The sequence below is a fragment of the Phoenix dactylifera genome, chromosome 11 (genome assembly GCF_051530095.1).
Source record: "Phoenix dactylifera cultivar Ajwa chromosome 11, Ajwa_hap1_PhDact_Kaust_v1.1, whole genome shotgun sequence".
In the NCBI taxonomy this organism is placed as follows: domain Eukaryota; kingdom Viridiplantae; phylum Streptophyta; class Magnoliopsida; order Arecales; family Arecaceae; genus Phoenix; species Phoenix dactylifera.
This window is the reverse complement of record NC_143200.1, coordinates 22,094,464-22,117,633: the sequence shown is the minus strand read 5'-3', so window position 1 is coordinate 22,117,633 and position 23,170 is coordinate 22,094,464. Positions and strand designations below refer to the sequence as shown.

At 36.2% G+C, this 23,170-nt stretch overlaps 1 protein-coding gene across 9 annotated transcripts in view; it reads left to right on the top strand.

The window, feature by feature from the left end:
- LOC103714220 (cation-chloride cotransporter 1) overlaps positions 1 to 21,929 on the top strand; it is a 33,743-nt gene extending 11,814 nt beyond the window's left edge. For 7 of the 9 annotated variants that reach the window (XM_088707249.2, XM_008801403.5, XM_088707250.2 and 4 more), the window contains 9 exons: positions 4,777 to 4,891; positions 5,545 to 5,645; positions 7,466 to 7,527; positions 11,254 to 11,508; positions 11,726 to 11,840; positions 13,203 to 13,397; positions 16,794 to 17,194; positions 19,399 to 19,560; positions 20,603 to 21,929. In XM_088707249.2, the coding sequence (XP_088563375.2) occupies positions 4,777 to 4,891; positions 5,545 to 5,645; positions 7,466 to 7,527; positions 11,254 to 11,508; positions 11,726 to 11,840; positions 13,203 to 13,397; positions 16,794 to 17,194; positions 19,399 to 19,560; positions 20,603 to 21,693 (2,497 nt within the window). In that variant the 3' untranslated portion in view covers positions 21,694 to 21,929. The remainder of the gene's footprint in view (positions 1 to 4,776; positions 4,892 to 5,544; positions 5,646 to 7,465; positions 7,528 to 11,253; positions 11,509 to 11,725; positions 11,841 to 13,202; positions 13,398 to 16,793; positions 17,195 to 19,398; positions 19,561 to 20,602) is intronic. The other 2 variants (XM_017844887.5, XM_088707251.2) reach the window with 1 other exon arrangement.
- The last annotated feature ends 1,241 nt before the right edge of the window (positions 21,930 to 23,170 follow it).

The following is a 23,170-nucleotide window of genomic DNA, read 5'->3' as shown; positions in this document are numbered from 1 at the left end:
CCAATAATTAGATATTTATCCTGTTAATTTAGTGGCGATTAATATTATCGTTAAACAGATGTACAACACACAAAAATACATATGTATGTATGTTTATGCGTAAATGTGTGTACATCAAAAATACATATGTATGTATGTTTATGCATAAATGTATGTGTATGTATGTATGTGGGTGTGTCTGTATATATTATCTCTAAGTGTCATATCCATGGTATCTTGGACCGGTTGATACCGATGTGTACCGGGCGCATCGTACCATACTCATACCGAACATTGTACCAAGATAGGACTAGTATGGGATCTGGCACCGAGATGACGAATCTTGGTTGGATCCTTTCAATATCGAAGGATTTCTTCATGCAGACCCATGTCCATATGTCATCACTGTAAGTGTGGGTAGAAGATTTTAGGATAAATTGAAGGGTCCATGTAAGATAGATCTGTGCATATTCTTTGAATCCACTTAATTAAATGATTTTTATGTACTTTTGTTTTTACATATAGCTATCTGTTGCACCTGGTTAATTCTTAAATTGTATAGTGAAATGATCTTGTAAAGAAGGTGTATTAGAATTTGGTTACGTTATTCTTTATAACAAACCAACAAAGGAGTTCACTTTTCTTGGTCCTTAGCACGGAAAAAGAATATGCTAATTATAGATTTTCATTCTGTAAGTGAGACCATATACAGAGAGATTAAATGTGTGAAAGGAGGGTGTAATTTCAAATTTTTGCTAATCATGATGGTTGCAATGAACCATTGCCTCCAATTCAAACATTCATTACCTTTTTCACCATGAGGTGGAATTATGATTAGAACACATAATCTGATGGCAATGCTTGGAATACAGTCAGAAGGGAAACACACTTCAGTCTTTTCGTGCTTAGCCAATTTCTCCTTATACGTGCAAGGGAATTTTTGTCAAATTGATGAAACTGTTACCCTTTATGTCTTATTCTGTTCCTTCCGACCAAACAGCTTTTCAGTCACTCCAAAAGTTATTGTCAAGAATAGCAGATTTTCAACCAAACAGAATCCAGATTTATCTAGACTCACCCATCGGGTAGCAGGATTAGTGGATGGGAGCAAATTACCCTGACAACACTAGCCTGCAACCAAGCCAAGCATAGTGGATATTTTGGGGATAAGCACAAGAGCATATGGATCCAAAGATGATGCAGATTGGATTTCCATTAAGTTTATTAGCTATCGAGCCGGCGCCGAGGATCTGCTGCTGGAATATTTTTAGGTGGAGCTTTGATTAGATAAAAGTCTTGGTGCCAAGCATTTGGAAAATGTTTTCCTGTATGTAAAAGTCCAGGGTTAGTCTTTGTTTGCCTGAATAAATGGTAGCACCTTGGTGACATCATGGTGATTGGTTCATCAGTGGGTTTAATTTATTTATGAAGATCATTTTGAAAATTTGGTAGGTGGAGGAATTACATTGCATGTGATCTGCGTATAGAGTTGGACTCAACCCTATGCTTTTGCCTCCAAAAACTTGCATAATAATGTTGGTGCCCCATGTCACCTATGGCTGGTGTGAGTCAAATTAAGTAGTGTATTGACATGATATTTCTACACATTGCACTCAGGCCTAAAATGTCCTAGTTTGCCATTCCTCTCTCCCTATTTTGTATAGTAGCTGGTTTCCAGGGTTATCGGGTTACTCTATTGGCCAACTCCCTTTCTTGAGAAGAAGGAATAAGAAAGAGAGGGAAAGAAAGCTTGTGCAGGTGATTCCATAGAGAGTTCCAATGATCTAGGCTGTCATATGCATTAGGGGTCTTTTCAGGCTTCTTTTATACATGCATGCTTTGCTTTATCAGTATAAACCCTAAAAATTTATACGATCATCTGTTTGATATGTTTCCTGTGGAGTTATGATGTTGAAGATTTGACTCCAACCAACAAGGAGATGATTTAGTATCAATTTTGATGAGAATTTAATGAAATACAGTTCCTCTTCTTCTATTTCTTTCTTCCACCAATTGTTCTTTTCTTTGGTGGCTTCCCATTGGGCTGGTGGAGTTGCCTCTAGATTCTAAGATATTTGCTGCACATTTTGAATTGATATTGTGCCAATTTTCTTGCACTAAGTAAATGCTTTAAACAAGGTTCGCCGAACTGTTACCGAAACCCATACCGGTTGGCGGGCGACTCATACCAGTACCGTACCAAATCAGCATGCCCAATTTTTTTTTTAAAGTTTTTCAAGTTTGATTAATTAGTAATTAAATTTTTTTCAATTTTTTCAATGATTTTAAGTATAACATGATGTTTTTTGATGTTTTTATGATCCCGATTTAATCTAAATAATGCATCTTGTTGTTTTAAAGTAATACAAAACATAAAATAATTAGTGAGATGTTGCATGTTACAAGAAGTAACATGAAATATCCTAAAATCAACTAGTGAGGTGGAAAATATAGAATAATACAATCAATTATATATATTTAAAGTACAACATACGTACTGATATCTAAAATCTCGTTGAGTGGTGATGCCTCTCGTAGATATCCGAATCATTAACATAGTTAGGAGGCATATCAGCCCATCTTTCTAACCAAGCGATGATGTAGTTTTGTATGTTCATCCAATAAGAAATACGCTCTGGGTTATAAGCACTTTCGGATTTCTCGCTAAAGCTCTGGCTCTGAGAGGTGCCCTCTAGCTGATAATACGGTTGTGGAGGGGCCCATTTGAATATGCCGGTAGCAAAATCCGATCCGTAAGATGCTTCGGACTGCGTATGATAGTAGCCACCGGAAGGCGATGTCTCAAACACACTATATCTATATTTGTATCCATATGGGTCATAGGCTGCCTGTGGCTGGAGATGATAGAATCTAGTATATGACTCAATACCTGATATGTCTATGGATCCTACTCCACGTGCGAACCGGATGGTTCGCACAGGTTCCGCACAGAACCGGCCGGTTTGGATTGAATTCGGACGGTTCGCACCGGTTCCGACCGGTTCCTATCGGTTCAGAACCGGTTCCGAGCTGGTTCCAGAAAAAAGAAGTGAATTGACCCGGTCTTCCACCGAGTAGGCTCGGTACCGAGTTCGGCCCGGTTCGGCGGATCTTTGCTTCAAATCTTAAGAATACTCAAAATCTCAAACGAATTTTAGAACATAACATTGTGGAAATCAATCACCTCTCCAGTCTATGCCGTATTTTTTTTTAAAAAAAACTAGTTAGAAAAGTATTTTGTAATTACAATATTTTCCTCCAATAAATAGCATATTGTTTTTAAGTATCTATTTTAATTTTTTTAATAATATACTTAATGTGATGGCTTGTGCCTTCAAATTGATAATATACACCTATACGAACGTACACATGCATTCATGATAAACACACGAACAGAGACAGTCACAAGAACACTCAAAAGTAGGGTCTCGTCCGGTTCGGGGCGTCCCGAGCCATATCGGTGGCAGACTGGGACGGTTCCGACAATAAAAACGAGATCGGCGATGGAGGGAGAGAAGTAGAAGGAAAAAGAGGAAGAGAGAGTGGGGAGGGAGGGAGAGGGAGAGAAAGGTGTAAACAAATCGATGGAGGCCAGGAAGCTGCCGCGAGGAGGAGGCGGAGGTCGGGGAGCTACGGAAGGGGGCCTCCGCCTCCGGTCCCCTGTTTCGTTTGAAACAGGGGCTTGGAGGAGGCCCCTTTTATTTTTGCAATTTTTAAGTGAAAGTCGGCAACCCCATTGCCTCCTTCGCCTCTTCCATGCGGCGGCTCTCCGGCCTCCACCTCCTCCGCACAGTGGCTCCTCGACCCTCTGCTGGCTCTCCGTTGGTCTCCCTCGGGCTCCCCCTTCTCTCTCTCTTTTTTTCTCTCTCCCGTTCTCCCTCTCCTCCGCTCGGTAAAGGCTCGGCACGGCACAGGCCCATATCAACCTGTGCTGCCAGACAACTGATTCGGAGCGTAGTACCAACAAAACAGACACTGCTCAAAAGCCTTTAAAATGCTAAATCTGTGCTATCTATACTTGCATTGAAGGATCTGTCTGACTTTCAAATTGAAATTTGTCCAGCAACAGTAATTCTCTTGTTCTTGTCCATTAGGTGTTATTTTATTAGGTAGATGCCTTCGCAGCTCGGGCTTTGTTAATATTCATAGAATTGAAGCTTGGTTTGCTAAAGCTTGTTTAGTTTGTTCTTGAGTTTCTTATTATTCACATGTTTTTAGGAGCCAATACCTAGATTGTTGCCTCTCTCCTATGAATATGAGGAGACTTTAGCTGAGCATATCGTTGTGCCTCAACTGTCTGTTGACTCCCAATTTTTTGAGTTTGCAATCATCTTCTTACCTGCTTGTCTTACATAGTGTTATCAGTTACAGGAGACTTTGTTTTCAAAGTACTTGATTATATGTTCCCACAATTTAATCCTCTCGAGTATTGGGAGTAGCTTTGCGTGCAGTAACCTCGGGCTGATTCTTAAGCATATTATTTAAGTTTTTCTTTTCTTCCCTTTCTTTCTTATTTTTCATTTGACTAGTGACATGATTTCCATGATAACATTTATGATTATTATGGTATTTTCACTGATCTTTCTAGTTTTTCTAATTATATGACCAATACATAATCCTCTATAAAATTTTCCAGCTGTAGTTTTTTGGTGTTGATTATTTACGACCAATACATAATCCTCCATAAATTTTCCAGCTGCATTTTTTTGGTGTTGATTATTTACATCATCATGCCATTCACTTTCCTTGTTTTACAATGCATGGTGCGTGATCTTAATTGCAACATTCTTTTTGTAGGATTGTGGGTATGGCTGGCGTTGGAGAAGCACTTGTGTTGGTTGCATTTTGTGGCTCTTGCACATTTTTAACTGGAATATCACTAAGTGCAATTGCAACAAATGGGGCGATGAAGGTAAACTGGATTGTCTTTATAGATTTGTGAATTTATTCTTCAAGTAGACTAGATAAGTCTTGATAATTATGGTCATGTCATCATCTTCCTTGATCTCTTGTTTTAGAGTCATGGGATACTCAAGCCTGGCCCGGCTAAGTATATATCTGATTTTTGGTATTCGAAATTTATAATATATCTAGGAATGAACATAGTATATACTACACACAACTGTCAGTTGAGAGAAGGCTAAATATTGTCCTTCCTATTTATATGGTTTCATCGTATTCCTAGCACCTTTTAAAGTAATGATATATCATCTACTTTACCTATCTTGCTTTGAACAAGAAACCCATGCTGACGAGGTCACTAGTAGCTGATTTAAATTGAAAGCTAACAAAACTGTCCTGCCTCAGATAAGTTGAAACCCATCAATCTGCATATACTATGAAACTGAATCTAAGCCCAGAATTTTGGGTTTCTATTAGACTAGGTGTTATATAGATTCGTCTTATTGCTATTTCTAGAGGTTCTTATCTTTGGCTTGTTCAATTTGTAAACAATGAACTTACATTCTAAATGGTACAAGATTCTATTGTTCGTGTAGATGAGTTTGGTAATGGATTTGGTTACTAAGTTTTATTTGATCTTAATTTTTTCTCATGAGCTTTCAGGGTGGTGGACCATATTATCTTATTGGTCGAGCTCTTGGTCCAGAAGTTGGAGTTAGTATTGGTTTGTGCTTTTTCCTTGGCACTGCAGTTGCTGGAGCTATGTGAGTTTGCATTGGGTTCTTTATGTATCCTGAAAGCAGTTGTGCACATTTTTTTGTTTCTTTTTTTTTTCTTCATATTTTCTTTATGCACATTTAAATCTATTGGGAAATCCTTTTAGAGTTGAAATGACATGCAATCAATTTACTTATATTGCTTATCTAGAGAGCCTATGCTTTATTATCATTGTAATTCATTATATGAACTCCAATTTGAAAATTTCTAAGTAGACATGTTCCTCTATAATGCTTATTTCGCCGCTGCTAGATTTTGTATTTACGGTGACAAAAAATAAAATAGGAACGCTAAGCTATTATTTGTTTAAACCAGAGAATTGACCTCAATATGATTTTGTTTGGAAATGTGCATATGTTGCTCTGTATAGTCATGCTCTTTGATATCTCATAAGTCACTGTGATAGCTTGCAGTCTTGCACATTCACAACAATTACTTTGACTACAATTAGAACAATAATCTACACACGCACATTGATCACCTGTCATGTGAAAAGTCAGAATGATGAAGCATACATGACTTTGTATGTGTTGGTGATTAACACATCCAAGGTGGTTGTCTGCTGTTAAAAATCAGACAAATAGCGCTTAGTATAGACATTGATATGCGTTGCAACTGCACATTCACCATCGTTATTTGCATACACCAAAACCAGGAGTTTAAAAGAAGTATATCTTAATTTGGTTACATTCATTTATTAAACATCTATCATGTATTGTCAAATATTTTCGTCTTTTGGTTAATTATTTTGATCAATAAAATATGCCTTAATGAACTTGGGTTGTTTTAATCAAAACTAATAAAAATCTCACACTTTTCGGTTTGAAATTAAAATCTTAAGCTCTACTTTGTAGACCTGAAGCTTGGGCCAGAGCCACAAGGAAAATATATAAGGACATGTGAATTTGAAGTTTCTTGATCTTATGGTGTGAACAATGGGATTTAGTGCCATATAAGGTATTATATTCTTTTTTACCTTACATTATCTTGTGTCTCTTTCTTTTTGCTGTCACTAATATGGCTTCTTTAGAGACCGTAAAGGGTATGGAATAAGGAATTCCATCTTCTCTCTCTAAGTTTCCTATTTGCTGTCTCATTTTTGATGACTGTTTATCCTCGTTTGGTGCCCCCTATTGTGGAGTAGAGGTAGTCTATATATCTTGAGGTAGTTTAGAACTTTAGATTTTTCCTTTTATAACACACTAATTTAGAATTCACCCAAGCATATTATCATGCGGAAGTTAATGAGGATATTTTGGTGATATTGGAAAGATGGAAGGGGTAGTAGGGGAAAGTATCTCAATCACCATTGCTTAGGCTGTTCATTTTATGAGGAAGCTTAAGAAATTGCATGGAATTGATTCTTAAAAAAATGGAGAGGAAGTTTCTTTTATTGGAATGATAGTTTTGGTCTAAATTTTAAAGCATGTCCTTTCCTGATTAATTGGCCATTGTATTTCTGAGAACATTGTTAACTTTTCCATGCCTCATTTTATTCAATTTGCATGAGAAAAATTTCAAGCTGCTCCAGACTTTACAAATACAAGCAAGCCCAATTACACCAAGTATACAAATGGAACCTAATTATATCAGTCTTTTGAATTATAGGAATCCATCCTTCTTCCCCAAAAGAAGAAAACTGTAAACTGCGATGCCTCTTCATCAAGTTATTATAGACATCTACACTATTAATTTTCTCAGTAGTTGATACAAATGAAGTTTCTTAAAACATTTTACTTTTCATCAAATAATGTGCCAATGTCTTTTTGCCTTTTTACTTTGTGTTATTTTTATGGTGTTGTTTTAGGTATGTCCTTGGGGCGGTGGAAACCTTCTTAGACGCTCTGCCAAATGCTGGTTTTTTTAGAGGTAAACTATGAAGATGATTGTGGTAATTGGAATTTCTGCTACTCTTTTGTACAAAATGTGGTGGGCTAATGTTGAAACTCCCAGGACCTGTCACATCAATTTAGTATGATTAGATAAAAAGTTTTGGATTGATTTCGGCAAACCAAATTATGGTTCTAGTGCATAAGTAGCTATGCGTTACTAGTTTTGCTAATATGTCAGGCTATTTACAAGATACAGCAAACCTGTTTCATGAAAAGGGAAAAGTGCTAATTTTGAGCCTTTGTCTCCAATAATTCATCCTCAGAACTTGTATATGACAATCTTCCTTGCATTTGTTTGCAGATACAAAATAGCAGTGTGGAAAATGGTTAACCATATCAATTTCCTTGTTTTCTAATAAAAGTACAACCCATCTTGCCATGATTCATCATTTTATTGCTATTGTTTTTCAACTCTTCTACCGTTCCGTATTTGTAAGAAGACATGAGGGGTATGTGATTCCTATAATCCAAAAAACATTTGCAGTTTGCTGCTTGAGGTTGACAAACATGAAAAAAAAGACTTTTGCCCATCCAGTTCCCAAATGTAAACTAATCTTCAGTATATTGTACTTCTGTTGGAATGGAAGTAAGAGAGTTTTTTATAGTTTGAAGAGCACCTATTTTAGAATTTGATAGCTGCACTTGAGAGGTTGATATTTCTTAACCACTCAGTCAATTAGTAAGCAAATTCCTAATAAGTTGAATGGTTCTTCTGAATATAATTTGAATGCCAACTGTCTGAAGTGAAGTCATATATGACTGGTTTGGAAACTGGCGTGAACAATTTTTTGGTAAAAGCACTCTTGATGGACCATCCTCCATTTGTTCAATTCTGTTAACCATTAGATAGTTATGATACTAAAATGGGCTGTTTTAAGATGTCCTCCTGAAATTCTTAGTCTTTTTTGCTTCTTTTTTCAGTGTGGTGGGTGACTCATCTGATTTAGTTATTTAATGTGCTTTGTGATACTTTATGCAGGGGTTGGACAAGATTAGAACTAGAATAAGGACTTCTACTCCAAAACAGAAGTTTATTCATGCTGGTTTATGGATAGGACTTATTCCTGTTAATAGAAATAACCTTATCCTCATCCGTGGTCTCTGAAGATCTTAGTTTATGAGTCCAATGACTTAGGGCTACATAACTAATGCGTTGGTGTCTATTGAAGTGATAGTAAATAGGGTAATCTTGATCGTATTCTATAGCTGTTTGGTTTTATTAGGATGTCCCAAACACCAGGTTTGACTTACTGCTGATGTGGACATATCTATAGTTGCGATGAAATCTTCTCCTTAACAATGACTAAGTTATTGGACGGTATAACTCTATATATGATGATTGTACCAGCTGTATGTGGGCATAAGTGATGTTTATTGATGTATTATGTTACTTTGTCTAAGGCTTTGCTGGTTGTCTGTCAAGTAGAATGCCTGATACTAACCCCTGGGCCCTTTGCTTGTGACCAGCATACCATGGGATGTTTCCATTTTGTGTTTGCCTGTGACCAGCATGACATGTGATACTTGGATCTTTGATCTTTAATGCACCTTTTGATATGTGTTTGCTCACATTCAAATTGTGTGACTGAAAGCCTATTTTGATTGTGTTACTGTGTCATTGTTAATGTTGCAAACAACAGAAATAGTGGATGCATTTAGGCATAATCAATTCGTCAAATTTTGTTTTATATAATAAAATCGTAGTAAATTTTCTGTTTACTACTAAAATATGTCCTTGCATATGCACATTAAATTTGAATTAGTAGTTAATTTTAAAAGTAAAGGCATGCAAACCATCAAAATAAAATTAACCATTTGATAAATTAAAAATGATTAAGATAGTAAAAAATAAATTTGAAACAATTAGACATATTAGAGGTCGGTCACAAAATTTTAATTTGTCTTGCCATATTTTTGGATCTATCCTTGCAAATTATGTGGTAATTATTAAGTGTGACATTGCTTTTGTTCATAAGAAGCACATTTTTCTAAAACATTTTGAAGCATGTATAGCAATAATATAACCCATATTGAAAAGTTTTCACTGCAAAATTACATCAACACCTAGATAAAACATGTTAAGAATGAACAACCAAATGCTGAAGTAGTGGATCACCCTATATACAGATTTTTTACCTGCAGAACAATGATTAGTGATTACAATTTACAATTTTGCAGCTATGATTGTAGAAAGGTTCACCATCTCGGTACCGGACCCTATACCGTAACATCTTAGTGCAGTGTCAGTAGACCCAATATAAGAGTCGGTTTGGCATATGGACACTTGGTACAACCCTTGTACTACATACTAGTTTGGTATCAGTACGGTATGGTATGCACGTACTGATCGGTACAGCATACCATAGGTTGTGTTATTGCTCATTTGTCTATTAGTTGGTCATCGGTACAAAGAAATTTGATTCCACAAGTACTTTTAATGCTTTTATACACATTTATGTTTAGAATTGTGACTATTACCTAATGACTATGTCTTTATCAAGCTTGTCAATTGTGCGAGCACAAATTCAATCCCATTGAAATATCATGAGAATGCTTATCTTGCAGCTGCTGCCCTTTTTTACTGATTATATGGTCCTTCATTGTAAATTTGAAAACTCAGCAAGGTAGGCTGTTTATCGTATAAACACACAAACAAATAACTGTTGTTCTTTTTGTGGTAGCACTATTTATGCAACCAAGCTCAGCCTACCAGTTACTACAGCCACAGTTTGGTGATTAGCTGTTTCATTTGTCTTCACACTATATACCCAAACAAGTAGAAATACACAACTTGCTAGGCTGATTTGATCATGGCATTTGGATTTGATTTTTTGTGAGAGAGCAGGAGAAAAAAGAGTTGAAAAGAGCCCATGAAGAGAGTCCATTGAAGTTAATGTGGAAGAACAGCACTCAGTCGAGGTTATACATACACTTCAGGAGTTTTATATTAAAATTAGTCCTAGTTTACAATTTGAATGGCTAGATGGTTTTGACTAAATCCAAGAGTTGAAAAGATTTATTTATATAGTTTAAGATTTAAGATAAGATAAAATGAAGATAATATTAAGATTAAGATACAAGTTTAGTCTGTTCTAAACTTTAAATCCTTCAGAGATGTTATGGTTATTTTTCTATGTTTTAAATATTTAGAGGGCTTGCTCCAGGTCTAATTCAAGAAAAAAATCAGTGGAGAAATCTGATTAGGGTAATTTTTTGGAATTGAAAAATTGGGAAATTAAGCCACTTTTGTATAGTTCTAGGATATACCTTAAAAGCTCATCATTAGATTGGGTTGGAATCTAGTCACTTATGTTAGCACTTCGTAGTACTGCAGCAGAGATAACATCTATAAATGAGTTCTAAATATCCGTGGTCTATTTAAAATCCTTACTTGTTAAAGCAACATTACAACAATCTAGTTACATTATGGTTCTCCAGCATTGCTATCTTTCTTCATTACAAAAAAAAATGCTATCTTTCTATCATATATTTCAAATTCTTTACTATCTTTTGTGTCTCATTGCAACACAATGTGATCCTTAATAATGCTTGTAACTATCTTGATGTTTCATTAGAATTCATTTTCGCTGATCTGTATCTTTCTTCTTTGTTAATGCAGTTGCCATTTGCTACTATACTATGCTAGAAATTTTAAATTTATTTATCCAGTGTAACAATGTTTTTTGGGGTGTTCATATTGCAGAGAGTGTAATAGTCATCACTAATAGCACATCGACTAATGGGACTAAACCAGATCTTGTTGCAACAACTGTTTCTACTCCAAGCTTGCATGACTTGCAAATCTATGGAATTATTGTTACTATCCTGCTCTGTTTTATTGTATTTGGTGGTGTGAAGATAATCAATAGGGTTGCACCTGCTTTTTTAATACCTGTCCTATTTTCTCTACTCTGCATATTTGTTGGGGTTTTTTCAGCTCCAAGAAGTGATGCTTCAAGTAAGTCTTATTTCAATATCCTTTCCATTTTTATATGTATACAATTCTTTTTTATTTACACTTTTTGTGCAAATTAGCCTTGTTTTTACAGTTTTCCACATTCCCATAGATGGGATAAGGCTTGTTTATGTAATAGGCAAAAGTAAAACCCTTTTTTCAATCCTTTCTCAGTCTTTGATGCACAATGTGATTTTCTCACCGTTGAAATCTGGTAAAGGTGGAATAATGGGACTGAACTTGCAAACATTCAAAGAAAATTGGAGTTCTGATTATCAACGTACTACCAATGCTGGGATACCTGACCCAGAAGGATCTGTTTATTGGAATTTTAAGTAAGCCTTTACTGCTTTTTCTTTGGACAAATATGGTGTTTGTTAATGAATAGGTATGATTATACCTTTAGATATGACATTATTTTATTGATGCCTGCTAGTAATGTGTATTTATTTTGTTTGTATCTTTTTAATAATATGAAATTAAAAGCTATATTGTGTCTATTTACAACGTATAACTTTCCATCTTTCGACACCGGATTGCTTTGAGCGTTCAAGAAGACATCTTTATACTGATCATGGTATGCTATACCGGCGTGTACTGGTGCATACCATACCATACCGATACCGAACCGTTACGCAACATGGAGGGTACACCAAGTATCGATGCACCAAACTGACCCCTAACGGGCATACCAATGCTATATCATATTGGTATTGATATGGGGTCCAATATGGAGATTGCGAACCTAGATACTGATAACTGTTTACCTGCTTATGCTATTTTTAGGTTCTCATTTAGGTGATGAAATGCTTGCTGACTGCTGGGCAACACCATCAATAACACTCGCTCACAATCAGAAATTGAAAATTCGGCTGTTTGAGCTCTTGAGCAGCTTAAATATCATCCTAGAAACTGCAATATCCTTATGTAATGACCTCCACTAGTCATTTATTGCCATTAACTGTAATGATTCTATGTCAGTTACATGAATTGAGAGAAAGGTTTGAATCTTGCATATTGACCTTGTATTGTTCTGTACTGCTAGGAGATTCTGTAGGCCCCCATATCTACTTACCAGACAATACATCTGTGTTGATACAGGTCAACATGGCATGCAATATAGGATTGAGATGGTAGGGTATGATCCATATTCCAAACCTTGATGTGAGTGAGTGCAGGAGTTGATTCAGGTGTTGGTATGTTGAAGCAATTAATTTAAATACATTAAGTGCTTCAGAATTGGGTGCAGGAGGGAGTTTCTGAAGAGATTCTGTGGCAGAGGCAACACCTCAGATAGATGCTTTTTGCGACTAATGTTTTTTTAAGGAAGGCTGCATAAGCCTGAGGCTTTGATTGTAATTATAGGAATCTAATGTGTTAGAAATTGCATACTTTTGGTTTAGGAAACCTTGTCAGAAATAAAGTTCACTACTCAGTTTGGTACGAAAACATATTAGAAACTTAACTTGGGAGTTTAAGATTCAGATTAAATGCTGATCAATCTTTTTAAAATCTGGATTCTGCAATTTCAAATGTCAGATTTGACAAGCTGATTATAATTTGATTAAGAATTCTAATGGATTTTTTGTATAGTGCACCTTTATGTTTAAAATTTCAAGTGGCTCTGGTCAAAAGAATTTTATCGACTTTGTTTTTTCATGCATACTGACAATATTGGTACTCTGCACTTCTGCCAGTGCGTTGGTGGGTCTCTTTTTTCCAGCTGTGACGGGAATCATGGCTGGTTCAAATCGCTCTGCATCACTGAAAGACACACAGCGTTCTATACCAATTGGAACATTGGCTGCAACTCTTACCACCTCATCTTTATATTTGATATCGGTGTTACTATTTGGAGCTCTGGCAGCAAGAGAAGAGCTTTTGACAAACAGGTATTTGATATTTCATTGTTTAAAATGTCATTTACAGAAAGACTTCTGTCAACTCAACTATTTAACAAGCTTGTGCTCTATAATGTTTTTTTTTTAATACCTGGGGAAAATTAGAGAGAGAGTGTAAGAACATGATTATCTTAACTTTGGATTGATGACAGTAGCAATTGCTGCAAACTAACGAAACTTCAGTGTCCATTAGAGGGTATGAGATTTGAAGGTAGATGCAACAAGGGGCAGATTATTATGTAGTTAATCAAGTTTACTATATAATTGATGGATTTTCTCTGAAGTGTAACCATGAGTATGGGATCTAGTAGGAACTTGGATGCTATATCCCCCAAGGATTTAAGTCTTGGTGAGATGGCAAAGCCTCCCACTATCCCAAGTGTCGGGATGGGGCACCATCACAAGTGTCGAGATAGGATAGGATGGATGGGACCGGGACAGAACATCCATTGTCTGTAGTCTCGGGATGCGGTGCGTCCTGTTCCACCGAAAAGCTAGGATGATCTTGTCCCACAGGATTTGAATCCTTAATTTGTCACCAAACAAGAAAAATCTATGCTAGGTGCTGCAAAACATTGTTGGTGTTGCTTTTGTTGATATGACACTTCCAACATTAGCTTTTTCTAGAAAGATTATCTCCAGTTTTAAAGTTATATGACATTTATAAAATTCTATAGACTGTCTCTCCACTTCATCCACTGTGCTCTAATTTTCTCAAATATCCTCATCTATTTATTTACTTTTACTTATTGTTGATTCAAAGTAACAGAATGATTATACTAGGCTGCCTTTAACATCTCAGACTGTAGATCTCATTTAATATTTTCTTGATGCACTCCAACATGTTGCCCAACCATCACATCAGTTAGATGGAGGATGATTTGAGGAATATTCTATTATATATATAGTTTGCTGATCTTGCCATTCTTGATAGGTGTTGTTGGATGATTTATCTTAATGCATCCTTTGCAGTAAGATAATACTGGATCATTGTATATTTACAAAGGTGATCGAGCATATCCTCTCCCACAATCTAATTATTGAAGAAACTTTTGAAGCATCAACTATTGATTCTGTAGAGATTGCTTCCAAGTTGGATTAATGAAGAATCTGCAATGACTGACTCACTATCTGCTGCATCGTCAAATTCTCAACTTTCTTCTTGGGAATGCAAGATCTTTATTTGATGGGTCTTTAAGCCTTAAATTTTAATTAGGCATATCTTCTACTATTCGAACATTTTGTGAAACTTTCAGTTGTCATATCTTCAATGGTTGGGTTTTTAATCATAAAAAGCATTGCCTCTTTGTTGGATTCACAATACATGCATCAATGATTAGGTTTTGAAATTACCCATCCTTAATTTGGAGTTCTAAATGGCACTTAAAAAATTTAAGACAATTGTGATTAATCTAGTAGATATGGTCCTATTATTTACGAAACCATCAAAATACCACATCCATACTATGTTTGCTTCTTGTGATTAAATCTACCTCAATTGTTGTTGATCATGGTATGTCGTACCGGTTGGTACCTATGTGTATCGACTTTACTGTACTGTACTAGTACCAAACTGGTATGTAGTATGGGAGGCATATTGAGTGTCTGTATGCTGAACCAATCACCATACTATGTGTACTAACACTATACTAGGATGGTACTGGTATGGGATGCAGTACCAAGATAGCAAACCTTGTTGTTGATACTATGTGATAAGAAATGATCATGGAAATTGGAATATGATGGCTTAATTCTGGTTTTTTCAAATTACGAGTTGAAAGGAAATAAATATCGCGATTAAAAGTGTGGAAAAACAAAAAATTTATAAGGGTGCTAGATTTTTCATTTTAAGCTCCAAATTATTTGGATGACCTCTTGTCTAGATATAGGTCAAGTTGAACTCCAAAAACATCAACATAACCTAGAGCCTTGATAAAGTTATAGAACCGAGTGGTTGATTTGAACAAACCCCAAATGAATTATAGTACATAATCTTTGTTCTTGTTTATAGCTTATGCAAGATTATCATGTTTTTCAAAATTGTGTAATTCTATTATTTGAGGTAATATGTTGTGATTTCCTCCAGTTGCAAGTGGCAATGGCAACCCATACTTCATCTTTTGCAGCAAGCCCCTTACCTTTAGATGCCTTAGCCAGGGGATCTGAATCTACTTATACATATTAAGTTGAGATTTCACTTTAAAGATTATCAAATCTTAATAGATCATATGTTGACAGAAAATAATTGTTTTATAAAGATGAGATAAGATTTGTCATATACATGCATTCTCTAAGGCCGTGTTTGGAAATCAAATAAGTTAACCCAGAGTAAATTGGTTACCTCACTCCTCCTATTTAATCTGGAACAAACTACTCCAGCCTACATGGCGGAGAAATTTATTCCTAGGTTAAGTGGGGTAAATGGGTGGCAGGCAAAAAGTTTTGTACCTATTTTCCAGAAATACTTGTTTTGACCTTCTGAAAAAGCGATTTAACCTAAATGCTTCAATGATTGTTTGGCTGAAAAAGGGTGGAGTAACTCGGTTAAATGACTTGGCTCCCTCTTATTCTACTCCAAACGAGTAGCTAACTGTGTATCTCCTATATATCCTTCACCAGTGCACTACTTGTATGAAGAGCTACTTGGAAATCATCTCCTTCCTTTATCAATTTCAACATCTTACACTAAAGTCTTATTTGCACCTAATTTGGTTTATATTTTGTGTTTTTCTTCCTCATGTTTTCTGATCTGTAGATACCCTTCTTGTTCCTCCTAAGTCCAATGTATTGGACTGTCAGCTGCTTGTCAACGTTGTCTACTGACGTTATAGATTAGTCCTTTATGCTACGTCCTCACTTGAGTAGAACTGTTTCCCTACGAGCTGCTTTTTAATCTGTAGTGTTGCTTAACTTTGTGTGGTTTAAAAAAATCTCTAGCTAATGCTATAATTATTCTGCCTCCTAATGCCACATAATATGAGGTAAAATTTGTAGATTGATTTCTATGAGCAAATCATCTCTAACGGATGCAGTATTTAAAATTCTAAGTCTTAAACTTTAATTTCCCAAAGATAATGAAGAATTTCCAATGTGCACTTCTTTGTGTTGGTATGCCGCAAATATAATTGTCATTATTAAGTTTAGCTTTGCACTACTTTCTTGTCTATCTTTCCTTTCTTTTTCTTTATATATATATATATATATATATGAACTTTCAATATATTTTTTTAAATGTAAAGTAGTTGTAAAGACATGAAGAGCTTAATAGTGGATTCTTGATGTGGGTATATTTTAACATCCTGATCTTTGGGTCCACATAACAAAGTTAGGTGCATGCTTAGATGTGTTTGATTCCTCCAATTGCTGACGGTTAGGTACTCTGTTCAGGCTTCTGACTGCTGAGGTGGCTTGGCCTTTTCCAATAATCATTTATGTTGGGATCATTCTCTCTACTTTAGGTGCAGCACTTCAGAGTTTGACAGGGGCCCCCCGCTTGCTTGCTGCTATAGCGAATGATGACATTCTTCCTGTTCTTAATTATTTTAAGGTCACAGAAGGGGGTGAACCTCATCTAGCAACTCTTTTTACGGCCTTCATTTGTATTGGGTGCGTTGTGATTGGCAATCTGGACCTAATTACACCTACTATAACGATGTTTTTTCTTCTATGCTATGCGGGAGTGAATTTATCTTGTTTTCTTCTGGACCTTCTTGACGCTCCTAGCTGGCGTCCTCGATGGAAATTTCACCATTGGAGCCTTTCACTTCTTGGAGCATCACTTTGTATTGGTATGTCACCCTTGTCCTCTTCTATTTTATTTTTCAATACAACATTTTTTCTTTTCCATCAATCTGGAAGCTGAAACATGTCCAAGTTATATTCCTTGTAGAAATGTGCCCTATGTTACCAATTTCACATTACGTTCTGCACATGTACGAATGCAATAATTGCTACGAGTGAGTCTTGATTAAGGATCATAGTTCAGCTTTTCATCTAGTTGGCTATTTGTGACTTTGAGGTCATGGGACTGACCTCAGATCTGCATCAAGGACCATGAAAACAATAACAGCAACTGAAAGAGAAAAAAGACCCTCACCACCCTCCCCAAAGAAAATGTAAGTGGCATCAGTGTGTTACAGGCCTTTTGATTCTAAAATTCCAGTCCTTGTACTTATCCTGTGATGATATGTCATGGTCCAAGCTTGATAAAAGCAAATTTGGCTTTTGATTGGTAACTTGAGCATAATTAAGGCATGATTTTCTTTCTACATTGATATAATTCTTTCCACATGTATTTTAAGTTAGTTGGCATGTTGGACCAATTATTAAGTGAATCACACCCTGGCAAATGTGGATCAAGAGACTCTGCACTTCATGACAGTGCTGTTTTGATGACATACAGCTCCTGTACTTAAAGACTTTCAGGCACTTCATCAATGTGAAAAAGGAGGGGTGAAGTCACAAGTTCTTTATTTTTTATTTTTATTTTTCTGAGAGGTGATAGGTGCGTGAGAATGCTTTCCATGTCAAACCAAACTAAATACTTGTGTTGATCCAACTTTGGTGACTTTCTTGATGGCCACTCAATGTCTTGATGAAATTATAGCAAAGATCATTTGTATCAATATGATGTGGGTACAGCCTTACCAGATTACATGGGATTCATGTGATTTAATGCAATGATATTGATTTACAGTCTATGGTTGGGTCGAGCTTGGTTAGCACCTGAAGTTTTCATGAAAACCGAGGACAACAATCTAGAGCTTTTGTACCTTGTAACTTAGAAAATGGAGTTTGTGTTTTTGTCATGACAAAAAGTTGAATTGCTTTTTTTTGGATTAAGAGATGTTCATTTTGCTGAAAACAAATGAAACAAGAAAAATTTGTAACTTTATTTTCTGTTCTTTTTTTAAAAAGAAAAAGTACAATGTTTTTTGCTCAAAATTTGATTCATCCATATCAAAGTAAGCAGTCTGAAAGAAATTGATTGAGGTTCATAGTTAAAAGATGATTTTGGTTCAATTGCAGTTGTTTCCAATATCATGTGGCTTTTCTTTTGATAAATAAAAATGAGGTGGGTTTTGAGTATTAACGTTTTGCATCCTTAGTAAAATATGGGTGGGTTAACACCCTCCCTTCCCTTTAAAAAAAAAAAAGAGAGCATCAGGGTATTGCGAGTTTGTCTGAACTCTGAAGGTAACCATCTGTGAGTGTTTGACTTTGTGCAAGAAACAAAATGATGCCCTTTCATGTCTCAGTTGGATGATGTTTTCTTGGCTCAGCGAGTGTAACCTCTTTTCTTGTAGTTAAATAGGGTTCTCCTCCTGCCAACATCATATCAAATTTCATTTTTTTTTGATGATATAGGGAAGCCATTGAGAACTGAACCATTTTGGTAGAGACTTTATTGTTTATTTGGGGATTTGGACATTCAATTTGAACACTACTTCTTATTTACTAATCAGATAATTACTTCAAGTGTTCTTATGCTTTCCGAAGGTAAAGAAAATGTGGAATGCTTCCTGGGCTATCTGCTGACTTTTGAGCCTCAAGCAATCTTGATTTGTCTGGCTTATAAAGTACTGTCTGGTGCCAGAAAGGTTCAGTATGCTATAAAAGAGTCTGGGAAATCCTCTGAAGAGATGGAAACTGCTTCCTAGTGGTTTTCTCATGGTTATTAATACCACTGTGAAACCTTGAATTGACAGAATGTACCGAGGGTGTATTTAGAAATGGTGAAAGTTTGACCGTTATGAAATTAGTACCTTATGTTGATTAGAATTTGATGTTGTCTTTTGAGCAATTAGTGGTATCCTTGATACTTATCTTTGGATTCTTAGTTTGTATCCGACTTCTGCCACTGTGTCCCACCTTGGACCCTACTTTTGTTTTGCATTCCGTAGTCAAATTTCATTACTGATCGGTTAAATAGATGTACATGGAATTTTGTTGTTTGATTTACATCTTATGAATTATCTTTTGATTATTTCAGTGATTATGTTCCTCATCTCGTGGACATTCACTGTGGTGTCTCTGGCCCTTGCTAGCCTTATATATTACTATGTGAGTTTAAAAGGGAAGGCAGGAGATTGGGGCGATGGATTCAAAAGCGCATATTTTCAATTGGCCCTGAGAAGCCTTCGATCATTAGGAGGTATGCTTATATGTTGTTCGATCACTGTTTGGCAGCTTCAAGAGTGCATATTCCAAATTGTCATGGTAAAATGCATAGTGCACCATTATTTATGTATATTTGTTACGGTTAATACCATCTAGAAATAGATGTGCCAGTGTCACAGAAGTACTTGGAATCTGCGTAAAAGAAAAGTTAGTTTCATGTCACAGCACAAAGGATGTCATGTCCTGAAAGATTTACATAATGAGTGTGCATTAATGTTAAATGAACAAATTTTGACCTAGAGACAGAAGTTGAGGAAGGAATATACTGATATGTATGCATATATAGTTAGTGGCATTCTTGGAAGACTTTTATCCATAACATCTCATTTGGCATATTTTAATATAATATTGCATGAAAATCCATGTATGGTGTTTACAAAATGAGTTGCTAAATAGACACATGTATTGCTGTCAATCTTGCTGCCATTAGAACATTATTTTATTTTGTGCTGTTCCTCAGCCATTTAAGCATTGTGGACTTACTGCAGTCGAATGATCCTACGGACATGTTACCAGTGTGTTTTCCACAACATAAGGATGTATACTTTTTTTCTCTCTCACCTTGATAATTATATGTACTATGTACAACACACACCTGTACAGTAGCCGTCTGTAGTAATAAGATAACTTCAGATAACATCATGTATATATGTCAGAACCATATACTGGCAAAATGTTAGGATGTGTAAACTACGTATATACTCATCTCTGGCGGAACCTTGCGAATGACATCAGACTCATCCTGTTTGTGGTGCCCTCCACAGTCCAACGTGTATAATAAGCTAGTTGCCCAAGGTTACCATTCTTTGCTAGGTAGTGCAAACCAGCTATACTGTCTGCTATGTGGATACATTCATGGTCTTACGTCTGGCACTAGGAATCTTTTCATGCACTAGTTCCATATGTTACTGCCATCGAGACTTCCTTGGCAATGTATGGAGGCATAAAAAACATGCAAGCTGCTTATATGAAAGGTCTTTTTCGTATTGATTTTCTGCATTGCTTGTTTCTTGCAGCAAACCAAGTACATCCCAAAAACTGGTACCCTATCCCCCTCATTTTCTGCCGGCCATGGGGGAAGCTTCCAGAGAATGTTCCTTGTCATCCCAAGCTTGCTGACTTTGCTAACTGCGTGAAGAAGAAAGGCCGTGGTATGTCAATCTTTGTCTCAATCATTGATGGAGACTATCATGAATTGGCTGAGGATGCCAAGACAGCTTGCCGTCAGCTCAGCACTTACATAGATTACAAGCGCTGTGAAGGTGTAGCTGAGATCATAGTTGCTCCCAACATGTCTGATGGTTTCCGTGGTATTGTCCAGACTATGGGACTAGGCAATCTCAAGCCCAACATAATCGTCATGCGGTACCCGGAAATCTGGCGTCGTGAAAACCTCACTCAAATTCCATCAACATTTGTCAGCGTCATCAACGACTGTATCATTGCTAACAAGGCAGTTGTGATTGTCAAGGGCCTTGACGAATGGCCCGGTGAGTATCAGACACAGTATGGGACAATTGACCTCTATTGGATTGTGAGGGATGGGGGCCTAATGCTACTGTTATCACAGCTCCTGCTCACAAAGGAGAGCTTTGAAAGCTGTAAGATCCAAGTCTTCTGTATTGCTGAAGAGGACACAGAAGCTGAGGAGCTGAAGGCCGATGTGAAAAAGTTCCTGTATGATCTCCGGATGCAGGCTGAGGTAATTGTTGTGACAATGAGATCATGGGAGGCACACATGGAGAATGGGCCCCAGCAGGAGGATTCAGTTGAAGCATTCACAAGTGCACAAAGGCGGATCGCTGCATATCTTGCGGAAATGAAGGAGACAGCTCAGAAAGGAGGGAAGTCGCTGATGGCAGATGGGAAACCGGTTGTGGTTAATGAGCAGCAGGTTGATAAGTTCCTTTACACGACCCTGAAGTTAAATTCAACCATACTCAAATACTCACGGATGGCAGCGGTTGTTCTTGTTAGCCTCCCCCCTCCACCCTTGAACCACCCAGCATACTTCTATATGGAGTACATGGATCTACTGGTTGAGAATGTGCCAAGGATGTTGATAGTCAGGGGATACAGGAGAGACGTTGTTACCCTTTTCACGTAATTGAAGAAATCTTCTTTCCAACTGAATGTTGTAATTCATTTTTTGTTTACTTCTGTATTCTTCTCTTCTTTATTTCTTTTTGCCTGCCCCTGGACATGTTAAATTCATTTTTTATGCTCTCCTTTACATGTTAAATTCATTCTTTATGCTCTCCTTTGTTGGGATTTTTTTTTCCTATAAATCTCTTGAAAATAGATGATTTAGAAGGGCAATGGAAAAATTGAAGTTCGCTAGAATTCACTATTTTGTTTTGATTGATCTGCATTGTGTTTGGGTTGCGTATTTCTGTTGTGGATTTGCTGGATTTGCTGAATGGATTATTGCTTTATGAATCCTATAAATTGTCACTATATGGAATCAGATGCCATTAAGATTCAGGACATTTGTCCTGAGGATAATGATTCTGAGCCTTCAAGAAATCAGAAGTGGCTCTAAAAATAACATTGAATTTAATATTGAGACGATAAGCCATGAATTCATGACAAAAGATTGCTATTAAATTTGAAAAGGTTCCTTTACTATCATTAATGTGAGCATATTGCCAAATACTATGTCATCTTTTGGTGAATTTCATTTTCGTAAAAGTTAGATGTCATTTCATGAAAAAAACATTTCTATTTTGTTCTACAAGATTTAACTAGGTTCTCTGGGTAACCTTCAATTTGGTAAAAGATGCTTTTTAACAGCCACATCCCATACCAATATTTGCATTATAAAATAAGTCAATATTTGCTTATTTAGGCCTTGAACTACAATGCCCTTTATGATTTTTTTCTTTAGGGTGAACATATGATTAATTGTTCAAATGCACAGCTTCATGGGAGATGGAGTCCCAAATTTATAAGATGCATATATGTCTCTCTGCCACTCTCTCTAGTTCATTTAGCGTTATTTGTTTTTCTTCTCTCCGTGTTTGTTTTGAATGTTCCCCGCGGTCCCAATACGGAATGTTCAATTCAACATTTGAATCCAAAACCTCCAGTGAATAAGCAAAATTTACCAAAAAAAATAATTATATGACTATACACTTATTAAATATTTTATAACGAGTTTGCGGGATAGATTTCGGAAGATTATTTTTTAGATTGCGTAAACGGAGGATGTTAGAAAGCCCTTACTGTTTCTGTTGTACAAGTACATGGCTGTTATAATAGAATAATAGATTCACAAGAACTGTTAGTTAAATACATACAACCATCTATACGTATATGACATAACAAGGACACAAACAATTATACTGATCAATTTAACTTAATAATGCACCCGACCATTTGAATTATGTACAAGCTTTTTTTTTTTTTTTTTTTTTACTTGTAAGACTAAGTCCCTCATAATCTTATTTAAAAAAATAAACTAATGTAGAACTAAATACACATATATATAAAACTTTATATATTTATTCTATTTAAGTTTTGGTATTCTCTCCAGCTATATAGCCTAAATTTATTAAACTTCAACATACTTTTTCTATTTAAAT